The sequence below is a fragment of the Antedon mediterranea genome, chromosome 2 (assembly GCF_964355755.1).
Source record: "Antedon mediterranea chromosome 2, ecAntMedi1.1, whole genome shotgun sequence".
Classification (NCBI taxonomy): Eukaryota; Metazoa; Echinodermata; class Crinoidea; order Comatulida; family Antedonidae; genus Antedon; species Antedon mediterranea.
Window position 1 is genome coordinate 37,155,410 of NC_092671.1, and position 26,536 is coordinate 37,181,945.

At 32.8% G+C, this 26,536-nt stretch overlaps 3 protein-coding genes across 3 annotated transcripts; 2 read left to right on the forward strand and 1 right to left on the reverse strand.

Moving 5' to 3' along the window:
- Position 1: 1 nt before the first annotated feature.
- Positions 2-6,983, forward strand: LOC140040966 (uncharacterized). The gene is made up of 11 exons (XM_072087271.1): positions 2-139; positions 867-967; positions 1,385-1,644; positions 2,094-2,163; positions 2,663-3,064; positions 3,478-3,732; positions 3,874-3,983; positions 4,241-4,360; positions 4,732-4,853; positions 5,398-5,502; positions 5,927-6,983. The coding sequence occupies exons 1-11, from the start codon at positions 60-62 to the stop codon at positions 5,997-5,999; spliced, it is 1,698 nt and encodes a 565-aa protein (XP_071943372.1). The 5' UTR covers positions 2-59; the 3' UTR covers positions 6,000-6,983.
- A 3,126-nt stretch (positions 6,984-10,109) lies between these two features.
- Positions 10,110-22,280, forward strand: LOC140040967 (COP9 signalosome complex subunit 8-like). The gene is made up of 7 exons (XM_072087272.1): positions 10,110-10,213; positions 16,839-16,909; positions 17,068-17,116; positions 17,669-17,798; positions 19,595-19,702; positions 20,273-20,335; positions 21,222-22,280. The coding sequence occupies exons 1-7, from the start codon at positions 10,166-10,168 to the stop codon at positions 21,299-21,301; spliced, it is 549 nt and encodes a 182-aa protein (XP_071943373.1). The 5' UTR covers positions 10,110-10,165; the 3' UTR covers positions 21,302-22,280.
- Positions 22,281-22,290: 10 nt separating this feature from the next.
- On the reverse strand, positions 22,291-24,776 carry LOC140041169 (tripartite motif-containing protein 2-like). The gene has a single exon (XM_072087593.1). The coding sequence runs from the start codon at positions 24,774-24,776 to the stop codon at positions 22,608-22,610; it is 2,169 nt and encodes a 722-aa protein (XP_071943694.1). The 3' UTR covers positions 22,291-22,607.
- Positions 24,777-26,536: the final 1,760 nt, after the last annotated feature.

Here is a 26,536-nt window from a genome sequence, read left to right on the forward strand (position 1 = left end):
GAAAAAAGAAAGAAAATGTGTCGAAAACTTTCCTAAGAAATGAGGGCGCTATATAAAGTATGGCAGCCTGTGAAGACAACAGGTCTGTTGAAAATCAAGACTATTCAAGACTAGAATTAACAACTACAGATACTTATAGGTTTGTATTAATATTGCTAGTTTGTTTATTATTTACTAGTTGTTTGTATACAGTGATTTAAAAGTAGTTTTGAAAGCTAATTATTACGATTTGAAGGGACGATGTTTGCGTCACTCAACCAAAAGGCAGCCACAGCATACACAGAGCCCAGCAGGGAGGGCAGGCTTTGATTTGTCTCCTGCACTGATTTTGGTGAGAAGAGTACCAGTAGGCCTAGCCAACAGTTGCAATATACATGAAGTCGCGGTGTCGCAATACCACATTTATATAATTTGTACTGGTACCCCCAATATTAATGGCATCTTTTTCTGGATTACGTCAAGGACAGAGAGAGTAGTGTCATACTACTATCTATATAGGCCTGGCCTAGTTTAAAGCTTCAAACCAACCCAACATTATACAGCAAGTACAGTATATACTATTTAGTATACCGGCTCAACAATGATTAATCAGTGCCTATATAACATAACATAATAATCATGATGCATGCATTCTAACTCATAGGCTATATAAGCCTACCCTCCCCCCCCCCCCGCCTAAATAATCAAATTCCTTCATAAATAATTGCCATCAATAAACTTAACTTAAACCTCTAACCTAAATAAGTAATCTCTTAATAAAAACTAGCCCGCGTCCTGATCATCAATTTTGTTGTATTTTGCTATTAAATTGACCACATTGTGATACAATTTTGATTAAACGATACTTTGTTTGATTTACGTCATAGATTAACGCTAATAGATGATTATGACAGCGATGGTGTTTTTGAAAACGAGGCTGAACTACTTGGAAATACTAGCTTTGACAATGTTCACTTTATAGCACAATGTAAGTGATTATTCTATATAATGTGCTTTTAATTAAACATCTACATTTTCTAAATTTGAAAAATATGTTTTTAGTCTAAGATTTCTTGTGAAATGTTCTTTTATCAATGTCTGTATATTGTAAAATTACTACGATTTTATGTGTCAACAACTCAAATGTTGGAGCTGTAGCTTGTTGGTTAACATGCTTGCCTTCCAATCCCAAGGTCTGAGGTTCAATCCTGACCTAGTGCCAGAGTTGTAACTCACGACTCTTTCAACTCCACTCCCTAAGCCTCAAACGAGACATAGTTTATAAGCACGATAAATTATTAAATAGTTTATCCATCCTGTAATTGGCAAGTTACTCGATGCGTATGAAATTAAAAAAAATATACAAATTTTAAACGTAACAATAAAGTTGATCTTTAATCTTTAGCTCCTGAATCGGCACAAAGAAAGGAGAATGAAACTGAAAAAGAGGAGGACACAGCTATTGACGATGATGCAGAAAACACAGACTTGGGGAATAACAACAATTATGACATACTGCAGCATGTTCTTGATGCCTCAGATACGACGTCACATCACGAGTCGGATTCAGATTACAGAGATAAAAACGACCGATGCACTTCAAAGCTCCTTGATATATTAGATGAGGAGCTTGCAAAAAAGAAGTGTAGTGCTAACAAAAATGAGGTAATTGAGAGAGTATAAAGCTCTGTCCACACTATCAAACTAGTTTTGACAAAAAAAAAGTGTGATGTGCCCTAATGTGGTAGTGATATGCCTAAATATGGTAGTGATATGCCTAAATATCGTAGTGATATGATGTACAAATATGTTAGTGATATGACATTATGTCTTAACTGTATATGGGCACATCACATATTTTGTCACGAAAAGTTTGATAGTGTAGACAGAGCTTATGGACCTTGCCTATCTTTCCTTTCACATTACCTTTCAAAAAGCTGGTGCAGACTTTACACAAAACCCCTGTGTTGACGACAAAGTGTGCTAGTGCGGAGATTTGTAACGGGTAACAGCCCAACAAGTGTACTTAATTTTGTTTTTTTTTAAAATAATATAATGTATGTTCGATTTGAAACATTAATTGATTTTTAATTTTGAAAACCTTTTTTTAATAGAAAAACGAGAAAACACCAAAGAGAAAGAAAAAAAGAGGAGGTCGAAAACTTCCTCAAATGCCACCAAGTAGTAAGTTTATTTCGCATTCAAACTAACAAGACATTCACTATCCAAAATCCTGATTAATGCAGCCACTTAAACTTTGTCCACACATCAAACTAGTTTGACAAAAAAATGTGATGTGCTCAAATATGGTAGTGATATGCCCAAATATTATAGTGATATGACATCATCATGTCTATATATCGGCACATCACATTTTTTTGTTGCATAAACTTTGATAGTGTAGACAGAGCTTCAGAAACCCAAAAGTATTATACTGTATTAACTATTTAGTTTCTTTCAATATAGAAGTTTATATGAGGCAGTGACTGTAATAATTGATTTCTATAGAAACTGTATATGATACCCCCAAACAATGGTTGCTAAATGATTGCATAAAAAGGTTAAAGGTCAAAGAAGACCAAAGTATAGGTACTGCAGTAACTGCAGTAGGATAATATTGACATGGCCCCTTTACAAATCCATCCATATCAATCCATAAAATGAAAATGTTTGTTTTCTACAGAGAGCGTTCAAGATGAAGTAGAAGGTGCTAATTTAAAACAATCCAAAAATACATCTCCAAACGTATCTACAACTCCACTATCTATTGGTGGTATATCCAATGATTCCCCAGCTGACCACCAATCAGAAAGCTCCTTAGAAAATCAGCCACTAACTGCAATAAAAAATCGACCTAGAAAATTATGCTGTAACTATCAATCTGATTGGAGCATTAGTCCGGATTATTCCATTACTTCTGAGGTGAAATCTATAGGATTCAATACCACTAGTTCAATTAATCGACCGTTGTTAAATAGTGATAACGTGTACATAAACGAAGATAAAAGTCCTGAGATACGACCCCAACGAAGGAAGAAGTCAAACGCAGGCTTTAAAGATGAAACTATATTCACGCAAAGTCCAGGTAAAAAAATTAATTGTTAAAATAAAAAGGTACATAAGCTAAATATTTTGAAAACATTTATTTCACCTTATTTATAGAGGGTGACCCTAAATAACGTATGCTGACAATCAAGGGGCCCTGTTGATTAGTTATGATAAGTGGCTGTGTGCTGTGTGTATACTAGTACACCAGGGTAAGCCACTACATGTCTCGAAAGATGTACCAGGTTCTTTAATGTGCACATGAGCCAGAAGTGTACACTGGACCTACCATTTATAGTCCTTATCCGAGAAGACTCGTTCTACCACTAGAACCATGGAGGGAGTGAGCCTCGAACCCTTGCCGATGTTAATATGGCAAGGTATTAAGGTTCCACTGTCTTAACAGCTTGGCCACTTACTCGCTCCATTAATATATCTTTATGTCTTTTGCAGAAATTGGCCAAAAGGTGTTTAGACCTACAACTCTAAGTCTCAATGGGTATGTGATCTCACAGACACATAAGGCTATATTCCGCTTCATTCCACGGCATCATGATGAGCTTTTACTTGACATCAGTGACCCCGTCCATCTAGACAAGAAATCTAAAGACCTCTGGTTTGAGGGAATTAACCTACGAACTGGAAAAGAAGGATGTTTTCCAGGTCAATATGTCCGTGAGGTCACCCCTGACACGGAGACTGAACCAGGTGAATATTGTGTATAATTAAACCATTTCCAGTTTTTAATATTAATGTTTTTTTGTTTTTGTTATAATATAATTTATTTGACTACTAAAGAGAAAAGAAATTTATTTAAAAATAAATAGTTAGTGGTTTTTTTTTTTGAAGGAATGAATGGAAAAAGAATGTACATTAATAGGTTTCACCTGAAGTTTCTAGGCTCAGTAGAAGTGCCTTCTCACAAGGGGAATGACACACTCTGTAAGGCTATGCAAAAGGTAATGTACCAGTTAATAAATCAATAGGGACTTTTAGATTGAGTGAACCTTGGCATCTGACCTTGTAATCTCTATACTAGAGCTCGGCCGTGGTGCTATTACACCGTGCTGGGCCGGTGGAAGCACACAGGCTTAGGTGGCTGAGTGTGTAGCTTAGGCTTAGCCTAGATCCTTAATTTTCTCAACGAAGGCTGATGTCCTAGTGATACGCAATCATTTTCTGGAGATCATTAAAATTAATCGACATTTTCTTAAAGGTTGTAACAGCAAGACATGTGTCGGTAGAAATCTATTGTCCAGCTCCTTGCCAGCTTGAGATAAGTGATAAAGGAATCCGTATGATTGATTACACTAAAGAAAATAAAAATGTTATTCCGGTAAGAATTTCATTGTCCTCCTTTGATCAGTGGTGTAACGGTTATGAGCGTTTGCTGGCTAAATTCAGAGGCCCTGGAGCTTATGGGGGCCCCTGAGCAGTGCCCAGAGAAAAAAAAAAGGCAATAAAATACTGTATGTAGAAAAAGGCTAAAAACGAATGAGGCCTCCAGCATTGCGGGGTCACTTAGGGTTCCTAAACCAGGGCCCCCAGGCCTCTGTGTAACGCCACTGATAAGGATGAAGTGGTATCCTCCTTCATAGGTGTCTATTATGATTTTAGTGACACATTGCATTGTATATTATTTTAAAATAAATTTAATGTAGTAGTAGTAGTTAGTATTGTTAAATCAATATTGTCAATTTTTTATAGAAAAAAGATTCTATGAGGAAGAAAGTTGGTAAACTGTTGTCAGGAAAACAAAAACAGGGAAAGACGCATTTCTTTTCATTAAAAAATGTTTCATTTTGTGGCTACCATCCTGCTAATGATAGGTAATTATAGTTAAAATTTCTTGTAAATCGCATTTGAGTACCTAGCTTCCTTATTTTGTGCTTATGAATTGTTTTTTTAATCGCATTTGAGTACCTAGCTGCCTCATTTTGTTATGAATTAGTTTGTTTTAATCGCATTTGAGTACCTAGTTGCCTCATTTTGTGGTTATGAATTATTTTCTAAAAATCGTATTTGAGTACCTATCTGCCTCATTTTGTGTTTATGAATTTATATTTTTATATTGCATTCGAGTACCTAGCTGCCTCATTTTGTTATGAACTGAATTTTCTTAAAATCACATTTGAGTACCTAGCTGCCTCATTTTGTGGTTATAAATTTATTTGTTTAAATCCCATTTGACTCTCTAGCTGCCTCATTTTGTGGTTATGAATTATTTTCTTAAAATTGCATTCGAGTACCTAGCTTCCTCATTTTGTGGTTATAAATGTATTTTTAAAAATCACATTAGATTACCTAGCTGCCTCATTTCAAATGTATTACTTATAATGGAGTTTGTAATATATTTGTTTGTTGTTTATTTAGGTATTTTGGTTTCATTACTAAGCATCCATCTGAAACTAGATATGCTTGTCATGTATTTGTAACTGATGAAGGAGAGAGTGCCAAACCAATAGCTACGGCCCTAGGGTAAGTTATTATTTTATTTATTAATTTATTATTTAACTATATTTCAAGAGGGTAGCTCTAACAGCTGCACTACAGCAGTACAGGTAACTTGAAGAAATATCTAAAAAATATACAATACAGTAAAACATCAAATTACATAACATTTTCATAACAGTTAAAATTCATGACTATATACAAAATAAAACATTTTGAGATGTCAACATTCATTAACCTATCATTGTCATTTATATTTATTTGTATGAATGCAGTATCATTTTTAACAATTATTATTTTTCTTCTTTCTTCTTACAAAAATCAATTAAGAATAAAAACAATAACGATTACAATGTAAACCTATAAATAACTTAAATCATGAGAAATGTTATCTCTTATATAATATATATATATATATATCTCTTAAATATTATAATTTATTTTATTTTAGATTTGCCTTCCAGAGATTTTATGATGAATTCATTGAGTTTACCAACCCAACTGAAGACATCTATATGGAGTAAAACATTCAACGTAATTTGGGGTATAGGAATAGACCCAAAACAAAAACCATATCATTTTGGCACTCAAAATTGCTCTTGCACCTTTTCCAATATTATAATTACACATTATTGCAAATCAAAATTAAATTAGTGCAAATGATGTAAAATTGAAATGAATTGTAATTGTAAATTGCACAATTAAACGGTGTAAAATGAAACATTAAAAGCATGAAGCATACATTTTGAATATGTAGTCATCTATAAGGTCCAGTAGCTGTAGTCACCATTCACACGTAGGCTGGGGGAAACACTGAATTATATTCAAAACCTTAGCATGCATGGGGAAAAGGTGCAGTTTTGAAGTAAAGGCCTATTCACACTAGGACGATAACGATCAATGATAAATAGATAAATATGCATTTTTCATACATAAAACAAAAGAAATCTAAAAAGTTTTCATCATATATGCTTTGATGAAAATAATATTTTCACACGTCCTGAATGATGTCATGATTAGTTAAAGCAATAATATCGTGACAATACAACAATTTTATTGTTTTTATTTATCATGACGTCATTTGATTGGATTTTAAAATAAATAGTATTTTTATCAGACAGTATAAATGATTATTCTATAGTTCTAGAACGAAAACTTGTATAATTTGTTTTGTTTTATGTAAGAAAAATGTATGTTTATCGTCAATCATAATCGTCTCTCTCTCTAACTTTTTAAAAACAGTGATATTGTAGTAGTAGTAGGTTACCACTTCAGAATTAAGATATTGTGAGCTATTTTAATTGTTAACACTCAGATGAGATTTATATTATAATTGTGCAATATTTGTCTAGATTCCATCCACAGTATTCCATTTTACTATATTTTAATACCAAATTATTTACATAAATTTATCACCTTGGTTATATTAGTATTCTTTCAAATTCAGGTATGTTTAATATTCAGTTCTTTTTTATATTTTTCATATTTTTCTTAGTTTTCTTTTTATGTAAAATGTTTATTTATATTTTATTCGTGTTCTTTTATGTAAGATTTACATATTTTCTTAGTGTTCCTTATGTAAGAGGGTAACATAGTTTCTGTGTTTTCTTTTTATGTAAAATGTTTACATATTTTTTATTTGTGTTCCTTTATGTAAGATTTACATATTTTCTTAGTGTTCTTTATGTAAGAGGGTAACATATGTTCTTTGTTTTCTTTTTAATTTAAATGTTTACATATATTTTTTTGTGTTCCTTAGTTTTAAAAACAAGATGTAACCAGATCATTTCATTTGTGTTTCATTTATATAGCTTTACTTTCTTTAAATTAATAAGGAATGAAATTTTATTGTAAGACAATCTGTGAATTTTATTAGAATACGGATATTTCAGCATGTTTGAAGGAGATTGTTAATTTTGCGAGAAAAACCCTAAAATTTGACCAAAAAATTCTTCATATATTTCTTGTTCTGCTAACAGTGTATGTTACTATGCATCATATTTGTCTTCTCCTTCAGCATGGTCTCTTTTCTCGTTTTAAAAGGGTGTTAATTATTTTACAGGGTGTATTATAACATTGTGCTATGTAAGTCTTCCCAACTTTTCTGTAAATATCTTTTAAATAGTGTGCAAAATATTTATGTTTTATTATAATCTTTTAGTGGGATATGAATATTCTCATTTATCCAGGTAGTTTTAATTTTAGAAAGATTTCAATCTAATCCACTGGACTTGTTTAGTAAACAGCAATGTTTCACGACCTAGCCAGGTCAAATTGTTGCATTTGGTCAGTGACCCGTGACAGGGGTCGAGGATCTGTAAAATCTGTTATTATAACTTGATTTTACCCTTAGCTTTGTACAGAGGTGCTTACATGGTACCTGTATACCTTGTCATTTGCCATTTGGCATGGCAGTCTTCTTTCTAAAGCTCTGTCTACACTATCAAATTTTATGTGACAAAAAAGTGTTTCCCAAATATGGACTTGATGATGTCATATCAATACCATAAGTGTGATGTGTTCAAATATGGTAGTGATATGCATAAATATGGTAGTGATATGCATAAATATGGTAGTGATATGATATCATCATGTCCATATATGGGCATAGAGTTTTATAGTGTAGACAGAGCTGTACTAATAATTCAAATGCATAATTGAATGCATCATTTATTATATGGTATGTAATTTAGTTTGATTTTGCGATAGTTATTACAAATTTTTAGATGTTCTTTTGTTTGTTGATTTAATATGATTTTTAATTTTGTTTTATTAATTAATTTTGTTTAATATGTGAATCTTTTATCATTGCTATACATTTTATCATTTCATTTGCAGAATGTATATAACTATATATATATTATTCATATTATATGATATTACAATATTTTTATTTAACATTTTATTTCAATGTTTTTTTAACAAGTTTACTATTTGAGTAAAATTAACACAGTTTAATTTCAATTGTTTAATTTACTTTTTTATTGACTGAATAATGTTATTGTTGTTAATCTACAGTATACAATTCTTATTTATATAGACCACCTATCAAAAACTTTCAACAGTTATATATATATTTGTTTTAAACAAAATTGTTTATCTATTTACGTGTGTGTGTTCTATCTGTTTCTTTTTTAAAGACATAATATTTTTAATTTTCTTACCTTGATTGTACAGTATGTGCAATAACATTTGGTATAGTATTCACTATTGTGACTCTGTACCTTGGTTAAATAGTATTTATCAGGGCATTCCTAATTACAGTATCTTCTGTATAGTTTGTAACCAGCAGAGAATCATGGACGAACGACATTTTAGTATTGGATTTTAGCTCATTTTTTATTCTTTTTGGCCTTAATTTGGTTAATTTCTTAGTAGCTATGCTATGTTATGCTCATATAATAGTTTGCTTTATAAATAAAGAAAATATATTAAAAAGAAATCGAATTGTCTTGTGCAGTTGTGTTCTATCACATGTTCTATCACACGCAATGGAGATATAATAAATTATGTATACTGTAACTGATGTAAATTGTATTGATCAACTTTAAAAATCACTTGAAATATAATCTGTTTGAACGAATTAGTAATTCGTTTGAACGAATTAGTAATCTGTTTAAACAAATTATTAATTTGTTTAAACGGATTACTAATTCGTTTGAACGAATTAGTAATCCGTTTAAACAAATTATTAATTTGTTTAAACAAATTATTAATTTGTTTAAACGGATTACTAATTCGTTTGAACAAATTAGTAATCCGTTTAAACAAATTAGTAATTTGTTTGAACGGATTAGTAATCCGTTCAAACGAATTACAACATATACTTTAAATGGCACTTGTTGTGTATGTTGCAATTCGTTTGAACGGATTACTAATTCGTTTAAACAGATTAATAATCTGTTCAAACGAATTAGGAATCCGTCCAAACGGATTAATAATTTGTTTAAACGGATTACTAATCTGTTTAAACGAATTACTAATTCGTTTAAACGAATTAGTAATCCGTTTAAACAAATTATTAATTTGTTTAAACAAATTACTAATTTGTTTAAACGGATTACTAATTCGTTCAAACGAATTACTAATTCGTTCAAACAGATTAGTAATCCGTTTAAACAAATTATTAATTTGTTTAAACAAATTATTAATTTGTTTAAACAAATTATTAATTTGTTTAAACAAATTTCTAATTTGTTTAAACGAATTAGTAATCCGTTTAAACAAATTATTAATTCGTTTAAACAAATTAGTAATCCGTTTAAACAAATTATTAATTCGTTTGAACGAATTAGTAATTCGTTTGAACAAATTAGTAATCCGTTTAAACAAATTAGTAATTCGTTTGAACGGATTAGTAATCCGTTTAAACGAATTACAACATATACTTTAAATGGCACTTGTTGTATATGTTGCAATTCGTTTGAACGGATTACTAATTCGTTTGAACAGATTATTAATCCGTTCAAACGAATTACTAATTCGTTAGAACGGATTACGTTCGAAAAACATATACTTCAAATGGCATTAATGGGCTTTCGTACAATTATTTATTTATCATGTGTTTTATAAATTGACCTACATATTCAATTTATAGAGGGCGCGCTATCAAACTAAATATTTTTAATAAAATTAAACCTGACTAGCCTAGGCCTCAACTTGTAGCATTTAAAGGCTACAGCAATTTAAAATGGATGTTCCTGTTCTTGTAAAACAACTAGAGCAGCAAGAATTAGAGGTATTTGTTTTGTAATGTTTCAGTGAATTCCAGTAATCTAACAGAAATATAAGATAAATAGGTTTGTTTAGCTAGGCCAGGGGCAATCAGCAACAACAGCCCGCCGCTACTAGCTAGCCCACCTCTAGAACTAGACGTCGACTACTGCCACCACTCACTCACTGGTGCTGGATGATTTAAAGGCATACCTAGAAGGCCTACGAATTTCTCCATGATTAAAATAGTTAGCTATAAGTAACGCCAGTAGTAGCTAAGGCCAAGGCCTCCTATATAGGCTAGGCCTATGCAGGTCGATCGATGGTTAATTTATATGATGATATCTGTAATTTTATTTTAAGGGTCAGTCTAATTACCGAAAACAACCGAAAACAACCGAAAATAACCGAAAACAACCGAAAACAACCGGAAACAACCCTAAACAACCGAAAACAAACCGGAAACAAACCGAAAACAAACTAAACAAGAAATATTTCTTACAAAAAACGCCGCGTAACTTTTTGACTGGACAGTTGCAAGAACAGTCTTCATTAATCTAATATAATAGGTCAGCCAATCAAAACGCAAGTGAACAATTGGGACTTTACTTGTGATTTATGTCATTGGCCTGTCAGCACAGTCGTTTCTTTCTAGAATTAAACGCACACACTTGTATTGGGAATAATGTATGTTTATGTGGTTATTACTATCGCATTTAGGTATTGATAATAATAATAATAATATGGCTTTTGAATATATAATTACTGTCTGTAGAATAGCATTTATGCATTTTCGGTTCGCGATGAAAAGTTATATGAATGCATTTGTAATAGGTATTTATAATAATAGTATATGGGTTGTATTATTGCTAAGCAATCACCAAATCGCGTTATAACATTATTTCTCAGGGTTTTTTGCACCATTGATCAATACCAAACGCGTATCGGTATTATATTTTTTAATGAATCATTACATTAATAAAAATACCCAATTAAATCAATCGCGTCAGTCCAATTCCGACTTATGTTTCGATCACATAGTTCTGTGTCTACACTGTCCCAACTAGTTTAACAAAAAAAGTGTGATGTGCCCAAATATGGTAGTGATATGCCCGAATATCGTAGTGATATGACATCGTCATGTCTATATAATATGGGCACATCATATCTAGTTTGATAGTATAGACAGAGCTTAAGGATTATATTTAAAAAATGTTTTCTTACATTTTGAAAAAAAGTATTTATTTGTTTATAAGCCCAATTTTCCAGTCTTAATTTTACATTTTAAACGAAATTATTTATTTGTTGATAAGCCGAATTTTCCAGTTTAATAACAATGACCCCTTCCAAAGTGCTTATACCATATACATTTTACATGATATTGACCGTGGGTTCTTTACGCCTCTGATGCATTTGTTTTTATTGTACCTTTTTAATAAATTATTATATGTTTAGGCCTAATCACACCCAATTTAATGAAACAGTCAGATTCCGATTTCAATTGAACGAAAGTAGGCCTAGTACTGTATTTATTATTCATTGATAAGCCAAGGGTCCCATGGCGTTAGCCGATATCTTGAGCATTTGACTCATGTGTCAACCTGTAACACAAATCATTCTTCAAAATCTAAAGAAAGGACCTCACACGTCTTTTTTGTGAGTGATACACTATGGATATGCCCACGGAAATAATATGTGGACATTGCAAACAATCATAGGCCTACAGTAACAAACATAACATGGCTAATAAGCATAACATTCAGACTTGTTTGTTTTCTAGTGGATTTTTATTTACTTTAGCATGTAGAATAAAACTAGTAACAGTGGCTATATTAATAATTATACTGATTATCCTTGATGTTATCGCGTCTAATAATAAAATATTTTGTTGTTGATAAGCCCAATTTTTCAGCCTTGATTTTAGGCTACATTTTGAACGAAAGTATTTATTTGTTGATAAGCCCAATTTTGCAGTCTTAATATGACCCTTCCACAGTGCATTTTACATGATATTGACCGAGGGTTTTTACGCCTATAGCCACTGATCAATACCATAATTAATGTACTTTTTTAAATGAATATTGAAATGTTTCAACATACCCAATTCAAAAAAACGGTCCGTTTTCGAGTTCAATCTTTTGATTATTAGAGAGGTTGGAGTTTCATTTTGAACGAAAGTATTTATTTGATTGATAAGCCAAATTTCTAGTCCTAATGATTTGAGATAAATATAATAAGTATAATTATGAATTCACCAACACTTTCAGGCCCAATAACAATGATCCCGGGCCCGAGTTTTTGTAGACCGGACTTCCATGCACAGCCACATGTTAAGGAATATGAATCTCTTTATGATTTTAATATGGTTCGAAATGATATTACACAACAACGATTAGACAGCAACTGTGCAAGAGTCCAACTAATAAAATCGGAATGATCAATTAATTGAACATTTACAGCATAAGGCCCATACACTAGGACGATAACGATTGACGATAAATAGACAAATGTGCATTTTTAATACATAAACCAAAAGAAATATAAACAATTCCTTTGATGAAAATTATATTTTCACACGTCCAATCAAATGACGTCATGATTAGTAAGACCAATAATATCGTGACAATACAGCGATTTTATTGTTTTTATTTATCATGACGTCATTTGATTGGAATTTGAAAAACATTATTTTTATCAAAGACAGCATAAATGATTATCCTATAGGTCTAGAACGAAAACCTTTCTAATTTCTTTTGGTTTATGTAAAAAAATGCATGCTATATATTTATCGTCCGTCGTTATCGTCATAGTGTAATTGGGCCTTTATACAAAAAAAATAAATTGATTACGAAGTTACATGTCATTTTCACCTATCACCAAAAAACTAACCTTTTCAACACTAATTAATTGGTACGAAGCCAATTTATATTATATATTTCATTAAAACTGAACTTTACGGTAAATGAAGAGTAAATATCAGTTAATATGAATAATATAACTAGTAGGTCAATGAACTTGCGTCCAGACACAGAACTGTGACATTACTATCATAAATGTTGAAACCACTTATAAACCTTTTTTTAAAGAAAATATAATTGTGTTAGGAGAAGGCTAATAAACAAATAGATAATGTACAAACCTTTTTGGATTAATTAATGAAGCAGGCGTTCCTAATAATCTGCTGCTGCTACCTAGACTGATTGTTCACCTTCTGACGATAATTGATTGGACCCCCCCCCCCCCCCCCCCACCCACGGCATCTGATAACCAAAAAAAAAATTTACCAGGACTGTTTCAATGATTTAATATCTGACGGCGTATTATTATAACATTGGCCTAGATTGACAGTCAAAAGAAAGTCATTGTAAATATCTCCCTTTATGTTGACAGAGCCAACATAAAGTTTTGACCATTATCGAATGATTATTTGACAGTGACCTATTATAATACCGGCCTGGTTGACAGCAAAAACGAAGTTATTATTTATTGAACAAGATTTTACAGATTTCCGTCTACATCTCAATAATACTGTATTATCAGCAAAGGCTTTCATATAGACTCTCTTCTCCCAGACGTTTTTTGGGTCCAGCAGCTACCTATAAATTATAGTCGAGTTTCCAAATTCACAAAACTGTCAGCCTTAGATACTAAAGCTACCGCTATGAAACAGCTTATTAATGAATGTGTCCTCCTGGGACATAGCTGGCTAGAGCCGCGGCGCGAAAAAATCTAATTACCGAAAACAAATTTTTTTTACGTCGCCCTCTATATTAATGATATATTGAAGTAGATAGCACTGCGTTACTACACGTGAGCCTTGGTTTGGTTGTCAGGATCTGACGAGTATTCGGCACCAATATCAGGGGCGGATCCAGGATTTTGAAATAGGGAGGTGGGAGGGGGGGGGGGGGGGGCAAAGGTAAAGTTTTCCCCTATGACATGTTCATTTCAAACTGAGAAGCAAAAAGCAAAGCTAAATACGTCAGAGGTGTTTTTTTGTTTTATAGTAGGCCTATACCTCCACCCCACAAATAATCCACTGAAAATTCATTCAATAGTCTATTATTTATTAAACTTTGTTATTCGGTGGCCATATAACAGCTAGTAGGCCTACTAAGAGATTTGTAATGCCTGAGATAATCATTGTGGGTGGGTGGGTTTAGTTCTGATAAAATGATAAGAAGTATTGGAACCATGGTGGGGCCTGTGGCGAAGCTAATTTACTCCCATGACACCCCTAGCTAGATGGCCGGAAATGGGTACTCTCGCGCGTAAAATTCATGAAAAATGGAACCTCATATCATTTGACGTTATTTTAATGTTGATTCTTGAATTTATTTGTTCACTAAACGAATAACTGTAATTTATTTGAATGCAAATAGAGAGAAAATGATGCCTATGTGCTCACGCATGAATTTGTTCAAAGTACTTGTTTCATTAAAAAATCACTTTGAAAAGAAAGAGTATAGCTAGCCTTCTGGTGTAATGCCCAATTCACCACTAGACTTTACAAGTATTGTAATACAAATTAAAATCAAGGTTAAAATAAAATAAAAAAATATATAAAGTTAATTATAAAACATTTATTAAATAAGTTAAATTCTTAATTCCAGCAGTGTGCGTTTTAGAGAGGATTCATTTTAAGTGCCCTTTTGCAGCGACAGCTTAATTTTGATTAAGTTGTTTAACAATTAAACGTAATGTTGTTTCCCCTGATTAATGAGTTAATGAATGTTTTTCTCCGTTGAAATATATATATATATATAAAATAGTCTGACAAAAATGATGACAGGAAGTGAAAACACAAACATTTTACATTAACTTGTAAATCTTTATTAACCTTAGGCCTAATCATATTGAGAGAACATGAGAACACAACTCAAGTCTGTAACATCTTTTAAGTACTAAATTTCATTTTGTTTTCGAGGTACAAACTCGATTCAAGATATCAGATGTATTATCAACATCTAGCCATGTTTGTTTAACTACAACAAACTAAATTTAAATAACATAGTGTAGTAAATAAATAACATTTTTCATGTTTTAAATAATACATGAGAACACAACTGAAAATCTGTAACATAATTCCTAGTGTTAAAGCGAATTTACGATTTGCACCGAATAGAGGTGTTTTTCACAAACTGTTTTACATATAAACACAATATACACAAATAAACGTCGTAGAAGTGGTGTATTATTGTCATGCGGTACGTACATTTGAAATCGCTGAAATTATACTATGTATTCGAGAACCATCCCTAGTTGTTAAAATTGTTATAAAATACTAAAAAATATTTTATAAGTGATTATATCGAATTACAGTACTTAAAAATGCTTATATATTAAAATGCTTATATATTATGCGTGGTGCGTGTGAGTGTTAGGCTACTATTATGTAGTTTCTTTTATATTATATGTAGCAATACTTTAACTTTCCAACTTGTATCTTTAAAACCTTATTTCATGTTTTTTTCTTTATGATAATGTTTTATTTTTCAAAGGGTCTTACGACTACAGACAATTCCTTGTCTCTGTAAGATTCATGTAACATATATATTAAATATCTAACATATTGTAGATTCTGTAAGTAAATGGTACGGTGTTATCATTGAGTTTGTACGATATCGAGTTAAATTTTGTGCACACTTCCATTTCGTATGGTCTCTCTATCTCCTTGGCTTTGCGCGCGCGGTCTTGTTGGCTTTAGAAACACCTATCAATAGAGGGCGACATTAAAAAAATATACTGTAGAAATTTGTTTGGCGTGCGAGGTCAATATAGTAGCTGCATCAAATTTGTTTTCGGTATTTAGATATTGTTATTTTGTTTTCGGTTTGTTTTCGGTTGTTTTTGGTTGTTTATGGTTGTTTTCAGTTGTTTATGGTTGTTTTCGGTTGTTTTCGGTTGTTTTCGGTTGTTTTCGGTAATTAGACTGACCGTATTTTAAAGACCCCTTCCCTGCTATTTTGGACGTTTTTTGAAAAATAATACATATATATCACTTTAAAAACATTAAACCATGTCATTCCTTGTCTTAAATGTACGTTTTATGGTAAATTATGATAAAAAGTGAGAAACAATGCACTACCTAAGTAGCTCGCGGCGATCGGCCTCTCGTGGACGGTCTTAGGCCTAGCCTAGCTAGGCTTAGTTTTGTAGGCCTAGCTGGTAAACATCGGTAACGTACGAACATCGTACGCTAGCTATATACCTAGCCTGACGTTGTATAGTTGCTGCATTAATTGTCTTTCTATTTTGCCAGACTCCGTTGATACAAATTGGGGAAAACCCGGTATTTTCGCTGAAAAGTTAGGAGTCTTCCATTTGTTTTGGCCTCACGATCGATCGAAAAGTGGGCGAATTACAGGTGAAAAACAAAAATATCAATCCGCGCGCAATGCATTTTGGGATTTATAGCGGGCCGCTATAATTATTAAAATCGACTTATTTTTCACATTTTTAACCGTTTAAAGACGAAAAAAGTTATCGCAATAGGACCATATAGTATTATTTTTACATTAAATATAGTTTGTGATCTTAAATTAGATCTAAAAAACGTAGGGAAGGGGGCTTTAAGTATTAGGCCTAGCTAGGCCCTACAGTACTAGGCCTACATTTTATTTTATTATTATTTTTTATTTAATTTTCAGTCCCCAGGAGGCGTGGCAACACCAGAGGTCTATGCTAAGCTCATGCTGCTATATCTTCTTCAGAATGATTTGTAAGTGTGCAATGCATTGTATTCAACCATGGATTAAAGAATAATTATATATTTTTTATAATATTCTTTACTCCATGATTCAACACTATAATAAGTTGAATTGCTAATTTGTTTAACCGTTAAAAATGTATAAAATGTAACTTACATTTCCTCCTCAGAAATAATGCAAGATATCTTTGGAAAAGAATACCAGAATCTGTCAAGACAGTAAGTTACGATTACATCTCCAGATTGCCAATCAATGCCCAATCAATCGATCAATCAAGCAATCCATCAATGCCCAATCAATCAATGCCCATCAATCAATCAATGCCCAATTAATCAATGTCTAATCAAATCAATCAATGCCCAATCAATGCCCCATCAATCAATGCACAATTAATCAATGTCTAATCAAATCAATCAATGCCTAATCAAATCAATGCCCAATCAATCAATTCCCCATCAATCAATCCCCCATCAATCAATCAATGACCAATCAATCAATGTCCCATAAATCAATCAATGCCCCATCAATCAATCAATGCCCCATCAATCAATGCCTAATCAAATCAATCAATCAATGTCCAATCAATCAATGACCAATTAATCAATGGCCAATCAACCAATGGCCAATCAATCAATTCACAATTAATCAATACCAAAAATTACAGACTTCCAAGACGCTGCTCTACTTGCAATCAGTTGTCCTCCAGGTCTTCTAAAATCAATTTGTAATCTGTCTACAAATTAATGTTTTTAATATCAATTTAAAACTAGGCAAACACAGATCTAGGCCAAATATGGGCTGTTGGGCAAAAGTTATGGCAGCGAGATTATGGGGGCGTGTACATACATCTCAATCATGATTGGTCAGATAGTATCAAGAACGAAATGGAAGAATTAACAAGTAGGTATATAATTTCATAAAGCACAGATAATAGGTCATTTTTCCAAAGAGCAATATGACCATGATATGGGATCAAACTAGAGACATAAGTTCATGCCATCTTGCTTGCTTAAAGACTTTATCTTCATTGCTTCATCCTTCAGATGGGACATAAAGCTGTCACGTCTATATAATGCATATACACACTATATAGAACTTAATTAATACACTATTAAAAGGAGTAAGGAATTGTCTCCGGTGTGCTAATCATAGTAGTATAATAGCTATTTTAAAATTTAAAATATATTTTAAAACAATTTATCTTGCGAATATTTAAAGATATATTGTCCCCTTAAAAATGTTTGTTACAGTATTCACTTTGACCAAAAACTGGATAGAAAAAGCACGAATGTGCAATACTCTGGGTACAGCGAAAGAAGCTGTATACAGACGTATACAGTTAGAAAGTTAAAGAAAAATAGGTTTCACCAGGGCTCGAACCGGGACCTTCTGCGTGTTACGCAGACTTGACAACCACTACACTACGAAACCTCTTACATTAAAATTGTGGGTTACAGAAAGTTTTTTAATCCATTTAAATTACAAATAAATGGTAATAAGCACAAAGCAAAATAAACATGTGTAAAAGTGATAATTACCGATTACACAAAATAAGTATTTTAAAAAATAATAATAAGATATACTGTGTATAATTATAATATTGCGTATACAGTACTTTTCACCATAAAGTTTAAAAAAAAAGGTTTAGCCCGGGCTCGAACCAGGTACCTTCTGCGTATTGAGCAAACGTGATAACCACTACGCCAAGAAGCCGCATATAACTACATAACGCTGTGGTGTGTGTCACACATTGTGGCTTCTTAATTAAACAAATTAATTAACAAAAAAGCACGAATGTGCAATACTCGGGGTACAGCGAAAGAAGCTGTATACAGACGTATACAGTTATTTCACCATAAAGGAAAAGAAACCCGAGGTTTCGCCAGGGCTCGAACCGGGACCTTCTGCGTGTTAAGCAGACTTGACAACCACTACACTACGAAAACCACTTACACTAAAAATGTGGGTTACAGAAAGTTTTTTAATCCATTTAAATTACAAATAAATATGGTAATAAGCACAAAGAAAAATAAACATGTGTAAAAGTGATAATTACCGATTACACAAAATAAGTATTTAAAAAAATAATAAAAATAAGATATACTGTGTATAATTATCATATTGCGTATAGAGTACTTTTCACCATAACGTTTAAAAAAAAGGTTTCGTCCGGGCTCGAACCAGGTACCTTCTGCGTGTTAAGCAAACGTGATAACCACTACGCCAAGAATCCGCATATAACCATATAACTACATAACGCTGTGGTGTGTGTCACACATTGTGGCTTCTTAATTAAACAAATTAATTAACAAAAAATTAAAAATCCGGCTCTATAGATTTGAGGACATGTCCCTGTAGTATATTCATGCCAAATCCCAGCTCAATACTACAACTCATAAGGGAGGAGTAGTACTTTAAAAATCGCACTTTTTACTCAAAAAAAAGAAAGGAGAAAATGAGTAAGTCCTAGACTCGGGTACCCCGAGTAAAAACCACATTTATTTACCTGAAAAAAATGTAATCTGTCAGACAATGGTGAATAACTAATGGCCTATATTTAAAGTCTGATTTTATTATTCTTCATTTTTCATGTTTTTTTGGGACAATACATTTACTTTGTTATGTGTGTTGTGTAGTCTCTCATTTCTGTATCTATTACCTACTTTTTTAAATGTTGTTTTCTTGTATGTTGATAGGTGTTATCAGACAACGAATGTTTAATCTTGTATGTCAAGCATACTCTTCCATAGAAGCTGACAGGTTTGCATCCATGGTAGGAATGGCTGTAGAAAAAGCTATTCAAGGTATACACTTTACACACCTCAATATGCATGAAATATCTTATTGAAATATTTTATTTATACTGGGCGACCTCTTCTTATGATGGCAGGCATCCACTCTCTGTTACAAATTTATAAATAAAAATTTGCAGGTTACTCATTCTTGAGATATATACACAATTATATTCTAACATGAGCTCTGACAATTAATTGAAATATTTTATATATTTTACCTGGGTAACCTCTTCAGTCAAAGACTGGTCTCCCAGACGCCCCAGTTATGATCAGTTGCTGTGTGTGTTCTGTACTAGTACACCAGGGTAACAACCTACAGTACTTGTCTCAAAAGATCTACTAGGTTCTTTAAAGTGCACATGAGCTAGATGTGTGCACTGGACCTGCGGTTTATAGTCCTTATCCGAGAAGACTTGTTCTACCACCATGGAGCCAGTGACCCTCGAACCTTTGCCAATGTTATTGCTACATAAATTACGGTCCCACTGTGTGCTCGGCCACTCACTCGCTCATATAGGCCTAAGTTTATTGAATGTTGTTGGGGCTTTTTTTTAATGAAACATTCTGCATTTTCTACAGCTGTTCTTGCTGAAGGCTGGGAATATAATGAAGAAGTAAACATGATATTACCAAAAGCACAAGGTAAGTGGTTTTGGATTTATATCAACAATTATGGTATTCATTTTCAGTCACAGAAAGTATAAATAGCCCTCCGTGATATTTTGGAAATGAATGAAAATCTGTAAATGCTCTGTCTACACTATCAACTTTCTGTGACAAAAAATGTGATGTGCCCGTATATGGACATGATGATGTCATATCACTACCATATTTGGGCACATGACACTTTTTTTTGTCAAACTAGTATGATAGTGTAGAAAGCCACCACTTGGATTCAAACCCGGAATCTTCTACTTGTGTGTGGACACCCTAACCATTAGACCACTGGACTTTCATGGTATGGTTGAAATTTGCTTGTATAGCAACCGACTGTTTAACACTACTTCAATAAGCCTATTCCAAACCATTGGTGACCTTGGAGTCACTCTGTTGGTTGGTTAGCAACCTCTCAGCGCCACATACCGTCCACACAGCGCCACATACCGTCCACACAGCGCCACCTACCGTCGTGACGTCAGCACCGCAGAAATCTTATAGCGACAGACTGTTTAACATCCTTGGTGTGGTACGGTGAAACAACACTGGTCCTCAATTGTACACATGCGCAACAGAGATAAAATTGATACGCCCTCATCTTCCAGTAAATAAGGCAAGAAGAAAAAACATTTAGATAATAGGCACGTTCATAAATTTTTATTTTGAATTTTAATCGTTTTAACAGTATATTACAGAGCCTATGGCGTTTTTCTAATAATTTGGTTTTTTAACATAGGCCTATAAATTTTAACTTTGCCTTTTGCAATTTGATGTATTTTTCTTTGTTGTTTTATTGTCTTAATTATGCCAAGCAAAACGAATTTCCATTTTAAAGTCCACCAATAAAATTTCTTGAATCTTTTCTTTTTAGCAATTAAACAAGATGTACCACTTCCAAGTGAACAACAAATCATTCAGCTTACAGATTTTGTGTCCTTTCTTGAAAATTAAAAAAACTTTTAATGAAAATCAGAAAATTGTTTTATATCGGTGAAAACATTCACAAAAGATTTTGTTGAAGATTAGCAAGATATTAGTTTGTTCAAGAAATTGTTGGCATATTCATATTGTTTAATCATTGTACGATAAAAGTGCTAACATTAATAAAGATAAGGTGGAGAGTAGAATACTGAATCTGGCAGGCTATTAAACCTGACATTTAAAAAGGTAATAACATAATTATATTACGTTTTCATCATCTTGTAGTTACTAAGTCGATAATCTAACAGTTGCATTGTACATGAAATAGCTCTTTACTTCTAACAACTGCTATAATCCATAAAATAATACAAATCCCTTTTCTCATTTTTTTAAATATCATTTCTTTTACTTTAATTAATACAGCATTGTTAATTTTATTTACAGTAATATAATAATTATTATGAGGCCTATACACGTTTTTATTTCTGTTACCAGCGCGATTCACAGACAAAATAAACATCAAAGTAGATTGTCAACACCATGCCGCCTTCTGTCAAGATTGTATAATAAGTAAAATAATTATCATACGAGGCAATTATACCGTTTTGATCGTACGATTAATCGGGAAACCACCTCACGAAATAATTATAATCTTATTATTGGAGTAACATGTATATAAGACAATTATACTAGTGTCAATATTAATATTATTATGTAACTTCTTATTATAGAGAACCTTTGGGGACACCTTAAAGAACCAACAAGCGTTCCCTTTTAAAGAGGTGTCCTCTGACTAGTATTAAAATAGTAAACATATTATTACCCAATCGGTCATTTCGAGGGAAAGTGTCCCCTTAATGGGGGTATCCCGTTTAGGGGGTCCCAAATAAGGGGTTCCACTGTAATTAAGAAACCTGTGTAAATTAAACAACGATTCCAAGTTACAGGTCTTAAAATTACTGTATCATGTTATCTGTATAACCTTTGATAATGTACTGTATTCCTCCCCCCCCCCCCCCCACATTAGAATACACAGTACGTAATAAAAGATATTAGTGTGTACATTAAAATAAAAAATTGAATGTAGAAATATTAAACAATAAACATCCAATTTTTATACACTATATTAAATTAAGGTCATGTGATTGTGTTTTACGTAGTAAAATGTAAAAACATATTTTTAATTAATTTTATAATTAAACAAATATTAATATGCAAAAATATTAAGATAACAACAGAACATTTAAATACACAAATTAAGACATAAATGGTAATAATTTAGTTTGTGTACACTAATTGCTTTAATAATGTGATTTGTTCATGTTTTGTAGTTAATTTAATAATTAAATATTTTTACATTGTTGGCTCTGTGGTTTGCCACTGCAACCCTCCTTGGTCTTTCTGAGATTACAGCAATCCCAGATGGAATATCCAACCCATCATCTTTGTTATCTATTCGTTTAATGAATTTACCATTTTGATCAAATAGTTGTAGTTTAGGATTACTGGATACTATCATATTCCCATCCATGTCTATGGTTATACCATAAGGACCCTTGACTTTACCATCTTCTACACCAGAGCCTACAAGGATCTTTATCAGCTTATCATTACCATCAAACATTTGTATTCTGTGATTATCAAGATCAGCAACAATCACATGACCCTCATTTGTTACAGCAACATCTTGTGTTTTATTCATTTCACCTGCTTCACTACCTTTAGAACCTATTTTATCAAGTAGACTACCATCATCAATATTGAATTTAAACACACAGTGACATTCGCGGTCTGCTACATATAACATCCTGGTCTTTTGGTTTACTGTTACTCCATCAGGATATTTTAATACTCCTTTACCAAAGGTTCGGATTTCATGATATTGATTATCACACATTACAACACATTTACCTAATTCATCACTATACACCATGTGACCATTGCCTATTTGATGCATGCGATTGACTTGTACATTTTGTGGTATTTGTATCTTAGAAACAAAACTACCTGATTGATCAAACTTTATTAAATCTTTACTGTAGCTTGACACTAACATACATCCATCAGTATCCAATACTACATCTGTCACTTTGTTTGTTTTCGAATGTTCTTTATACTCTGATATGTTATCTATGGTATGTACAAGTCCAACAGGTTCCACCTTGATACTCACTGGTGAACCTATGACATGTGACATATCTCCATCATTGATATCCATGTGCCAATCTCCTTCCAAATCACATCTACCTGTTACTGTGTACTCTCCCTTTCTGTGTGTTACTTCAGTGGCTGATTTCGCACCTGATGAGTTGCTTAGTGTGGCTGTTAATTTACCAACATCACTCTCTGCTAGTCTTGATACTCTCACACTAAATGGCTGTCCTTTTGTGACTGAAATGTTCTCATCTTCTTTATTAACATTGTGTACACCACCAACAGTGATAAGTCTACCAACACCTTCATGATTCATCAACTCAACCAGCTGTGGAGATGGAATAAACTTTAGTGTAATTCTTGTTTTTGTAAATGATTTGTCCAATTCATCTGCTGCAGCGTCATTCTCAACTACAGTGATAGTCGTCTGGTATGATGCAAGGTTTTCTGTTTCTGTTGGTTTATTCATTGTTTTCTTGATTGATTCCATCAACGTGTTTACTTGTGTCAGCTTGAATTCAATACTTTTAACTTGACGATCGATAACTTTGCTTTGGTCTTTATAAATCTGTTTAAGATTTGCCATCATTATCTTTGTTTCTTCCTTCACCTTTCTGATAATTGTCTTCTTGTGAATTTCAATCGCTGTTCTGCTTAACTTCAAATTGGATTCAAACTCTGATCTGTCTTTAGTGATAACATCTAATCTCTCTTTTAGTTTTCTTTTAATTCCTTCAGCTGTCTTCATAGTTTCAGTAACAGTTGTATTAATCTCATTCAGAGCTATCTTCATTGGGATCACCTCATGTTTATTTCTATAACAACGGACAATATGCTTGCAATCTTCACATGCAGGAAGTTTACATGTACGACAGTAATCTTCCAGTTTTTTATTCAGGTGATTTTGGCAGTTTAGTGAATCTTCACTTTGTTCTTCTATGTCTGTATCCAGTGTGTATAGTGAATGGTTCTCCAGCGTAGGGAACATCTTATGCTGTTGGATGCATTGCCTACACATATACATTTCACATTCAGAACAATAGTGCTGAGGTTGATTCAAACATCTTGAGCATGTTTCAGGTTTTTCAGATTCAATCTTCTCAACGTATTCAACTAGGTAACTGATTGTTTCATTGCACTTCAAATGTTTCAAATCACCATCTTTAAGATCGTACGTCTCACGGCATTTTTGACATCGTATCTTGCCGTGTCTTCTCATCAAATCTTGCAGGCAGTTCAGACAGTAAGTGTGAAGACAGTTAAGCGCCTTTGGATCTGTGAATCTTTGTAGACAGATTGAACATTCCAGATCTCTTTGGTCAAAAAACTTCAATACTGTTTTAGCAGACATCTGTAAAATACAATACAGTATTTTTTTCAGTTAGTGTAAACTATAAGATGTATTCCAGAAGGAATGACAGAGTATGAGGATGCTCAACATAACCTTAATGTTGGCTTTGGATGGATGGCTAAGAAAGAATATAAGAAAATGGTTTCTAAAAATGTCTACAATTAAAAATAAAAGCAACCAACATAAACTACGGTAACGGTAACCTCTGTAAGTTTACAAAAAAAAATCCCATCATCGCTACTGTATAATACAAAGGTCAACAAATATACATAATGAATGTTTATGAGTTGAATGGGGTTAATTTTAATGATTATAAAAATTGAGGCTGTCACAAATACAACATTCGTTATTTGCTTCATAACCGTCACACATTGTGTAACAACTTTTATTCAATTTCATGTATTGTAAATGGCGACACCACGCAGTAGATATCAAGTCGGCTTTCACAAATATAACCCAACCTATCGTATCGAATACCATGATAAAACTGTTTACACAAAGCTAAGAAGAGTGGCCTACAATAATATAGGGCCTACGTTCAATCGTTAAAAGGAGATTTACACACACCACAAATAGGTTAAGCTTCCAAGTTTATTCAGAGTATACATATTTACTGATACTGTACAAGCAATGCTAAAAACTACTAAAGCTTAATAATAAACTACATTTGGCCTCTTGGGGGCTACCACTCATATGACATCGCTGTATGAAAGGTCCAGTGTGTTGTCACAGGAGCCAGATCAAATGGTTGTTATTAAGTATATCGGTAAGGATGTAATAAGTGACATCCGTTAGGTAAATTGTGGAATTTGGGGGCAAAATAATTCCCCAGAATTATACCAGCCAAATTAGCGAATAACCTGAGTAACATATGAGTAGCGCCTGTGTTGAGTTAGGTGTTGGATGATGCCGGGGGATGGCTGGGTGGGAAAGATTGAAAAGTTTGTACAACTATCGAACGGCTAATTTAAAAATGAAGTGTGCTAGTATGCATCTTAGTAAACAACTGAAAACACACTGAATTCCCATTGGTTGCCAATTAGAAATTAGCCTATCCTACATTTTTGTGGTTCCACTATTAGATATACCCGTTGGTCTATAGAAATACATTGTCAATTACTGTGGTTGGAACTTTGATAAAGTGTCTCCCTTGACTAACATTCCGTTTTAATTACCTGTAAAAACAATATACCATATTCGGCGCTAGTTCCGTTTCGCACCTGTTTTTATTTCGACTTCCTTTTGACTCCAAATTGTTAAGCAACTTATTGTGAATACCACACCTTAAAATTGGCCTCATAAGTACTTTTATGAAGAAGAATCACATAAAAAGTAACAAATAAATCCTTAAATTGATGATTTTACAGACATGTTTCTCGCATACCGTTCGCGAATTTAGCATAGCGAAGTTCAATATTTTCGTTTCTATGGAGCGCCAAAAGAGCAACAACAATAGATGGTTAAAACCTCAGTGGAATGCGTCTTCTTTTAATGCATTTATTATTGAAATACACGTTTAATTTTAATATATTTTGTCAATAAAAATGCTGTAACATTTTACTACTAATAATTTGCTGTTTTCAAAAAGCAACCAACCCTAGGCCCACGAGTAAAGACTAGGCCTAGTACATGTAATATGATGATGAATTTGTCGATTTTCATTCCTAAAAGTTCCTGCAAAAACCATGTACAGTATTATTTTTTTTGCATTGACAAAATATGATAAAATTGAACGTAATTTTCACCAATAATGCATTAAA

Coding starts and splice junctions, on each gene's coding strand:
- LOC140040967 (XM_072087272.1), top strand. CDS start 10,166: ATGGATGTTCCTGTTCTTGTAAAACAACTAGAGCAGCAAGAATTAGAG. Junction 16,910..17,067: donor TATCTTCTTCAGAATGATTT/GTAAGTGTGCAA, acceptor TTTCCTCCTCAG/AAATAATGCAAGATATCTTT. Junction 20,336..21,221: donor GATATTACCAAAAGCACAAG/GTAAGTGGTTTT, acceptor TTTTCTTTTTAG/CAATTAAACAAGATGTACCA.
- LOC140041169 (XM_072087593.1), bottom strand. CDS start 24,776: ATGTCTGCTAAAACAGTATTGAAGTTTTTTGACCAAAGAGATCTGGAA.
- LOC140040966 (XM_072087271.1), top strand. CDS start 60: ATGGCAGCCTGTGAAGACAACAGGTCTGTTGAAAATCAAGACTATTCA. Junction 1,645..2,093: donor GTAGTGCTAACAAAAATGAG/GTAATTGAGAGA, acceptor TTTTTTTAATAG/AAAAACGAGAAAACACCAAA. Junction 5,503..5,926: donor CCAATAGCTACGGCCCTAGG/GTAAGTTATTAT, acceptor ATTTTATTTTAG/ATTTGCCTTCCAGAGATTTT.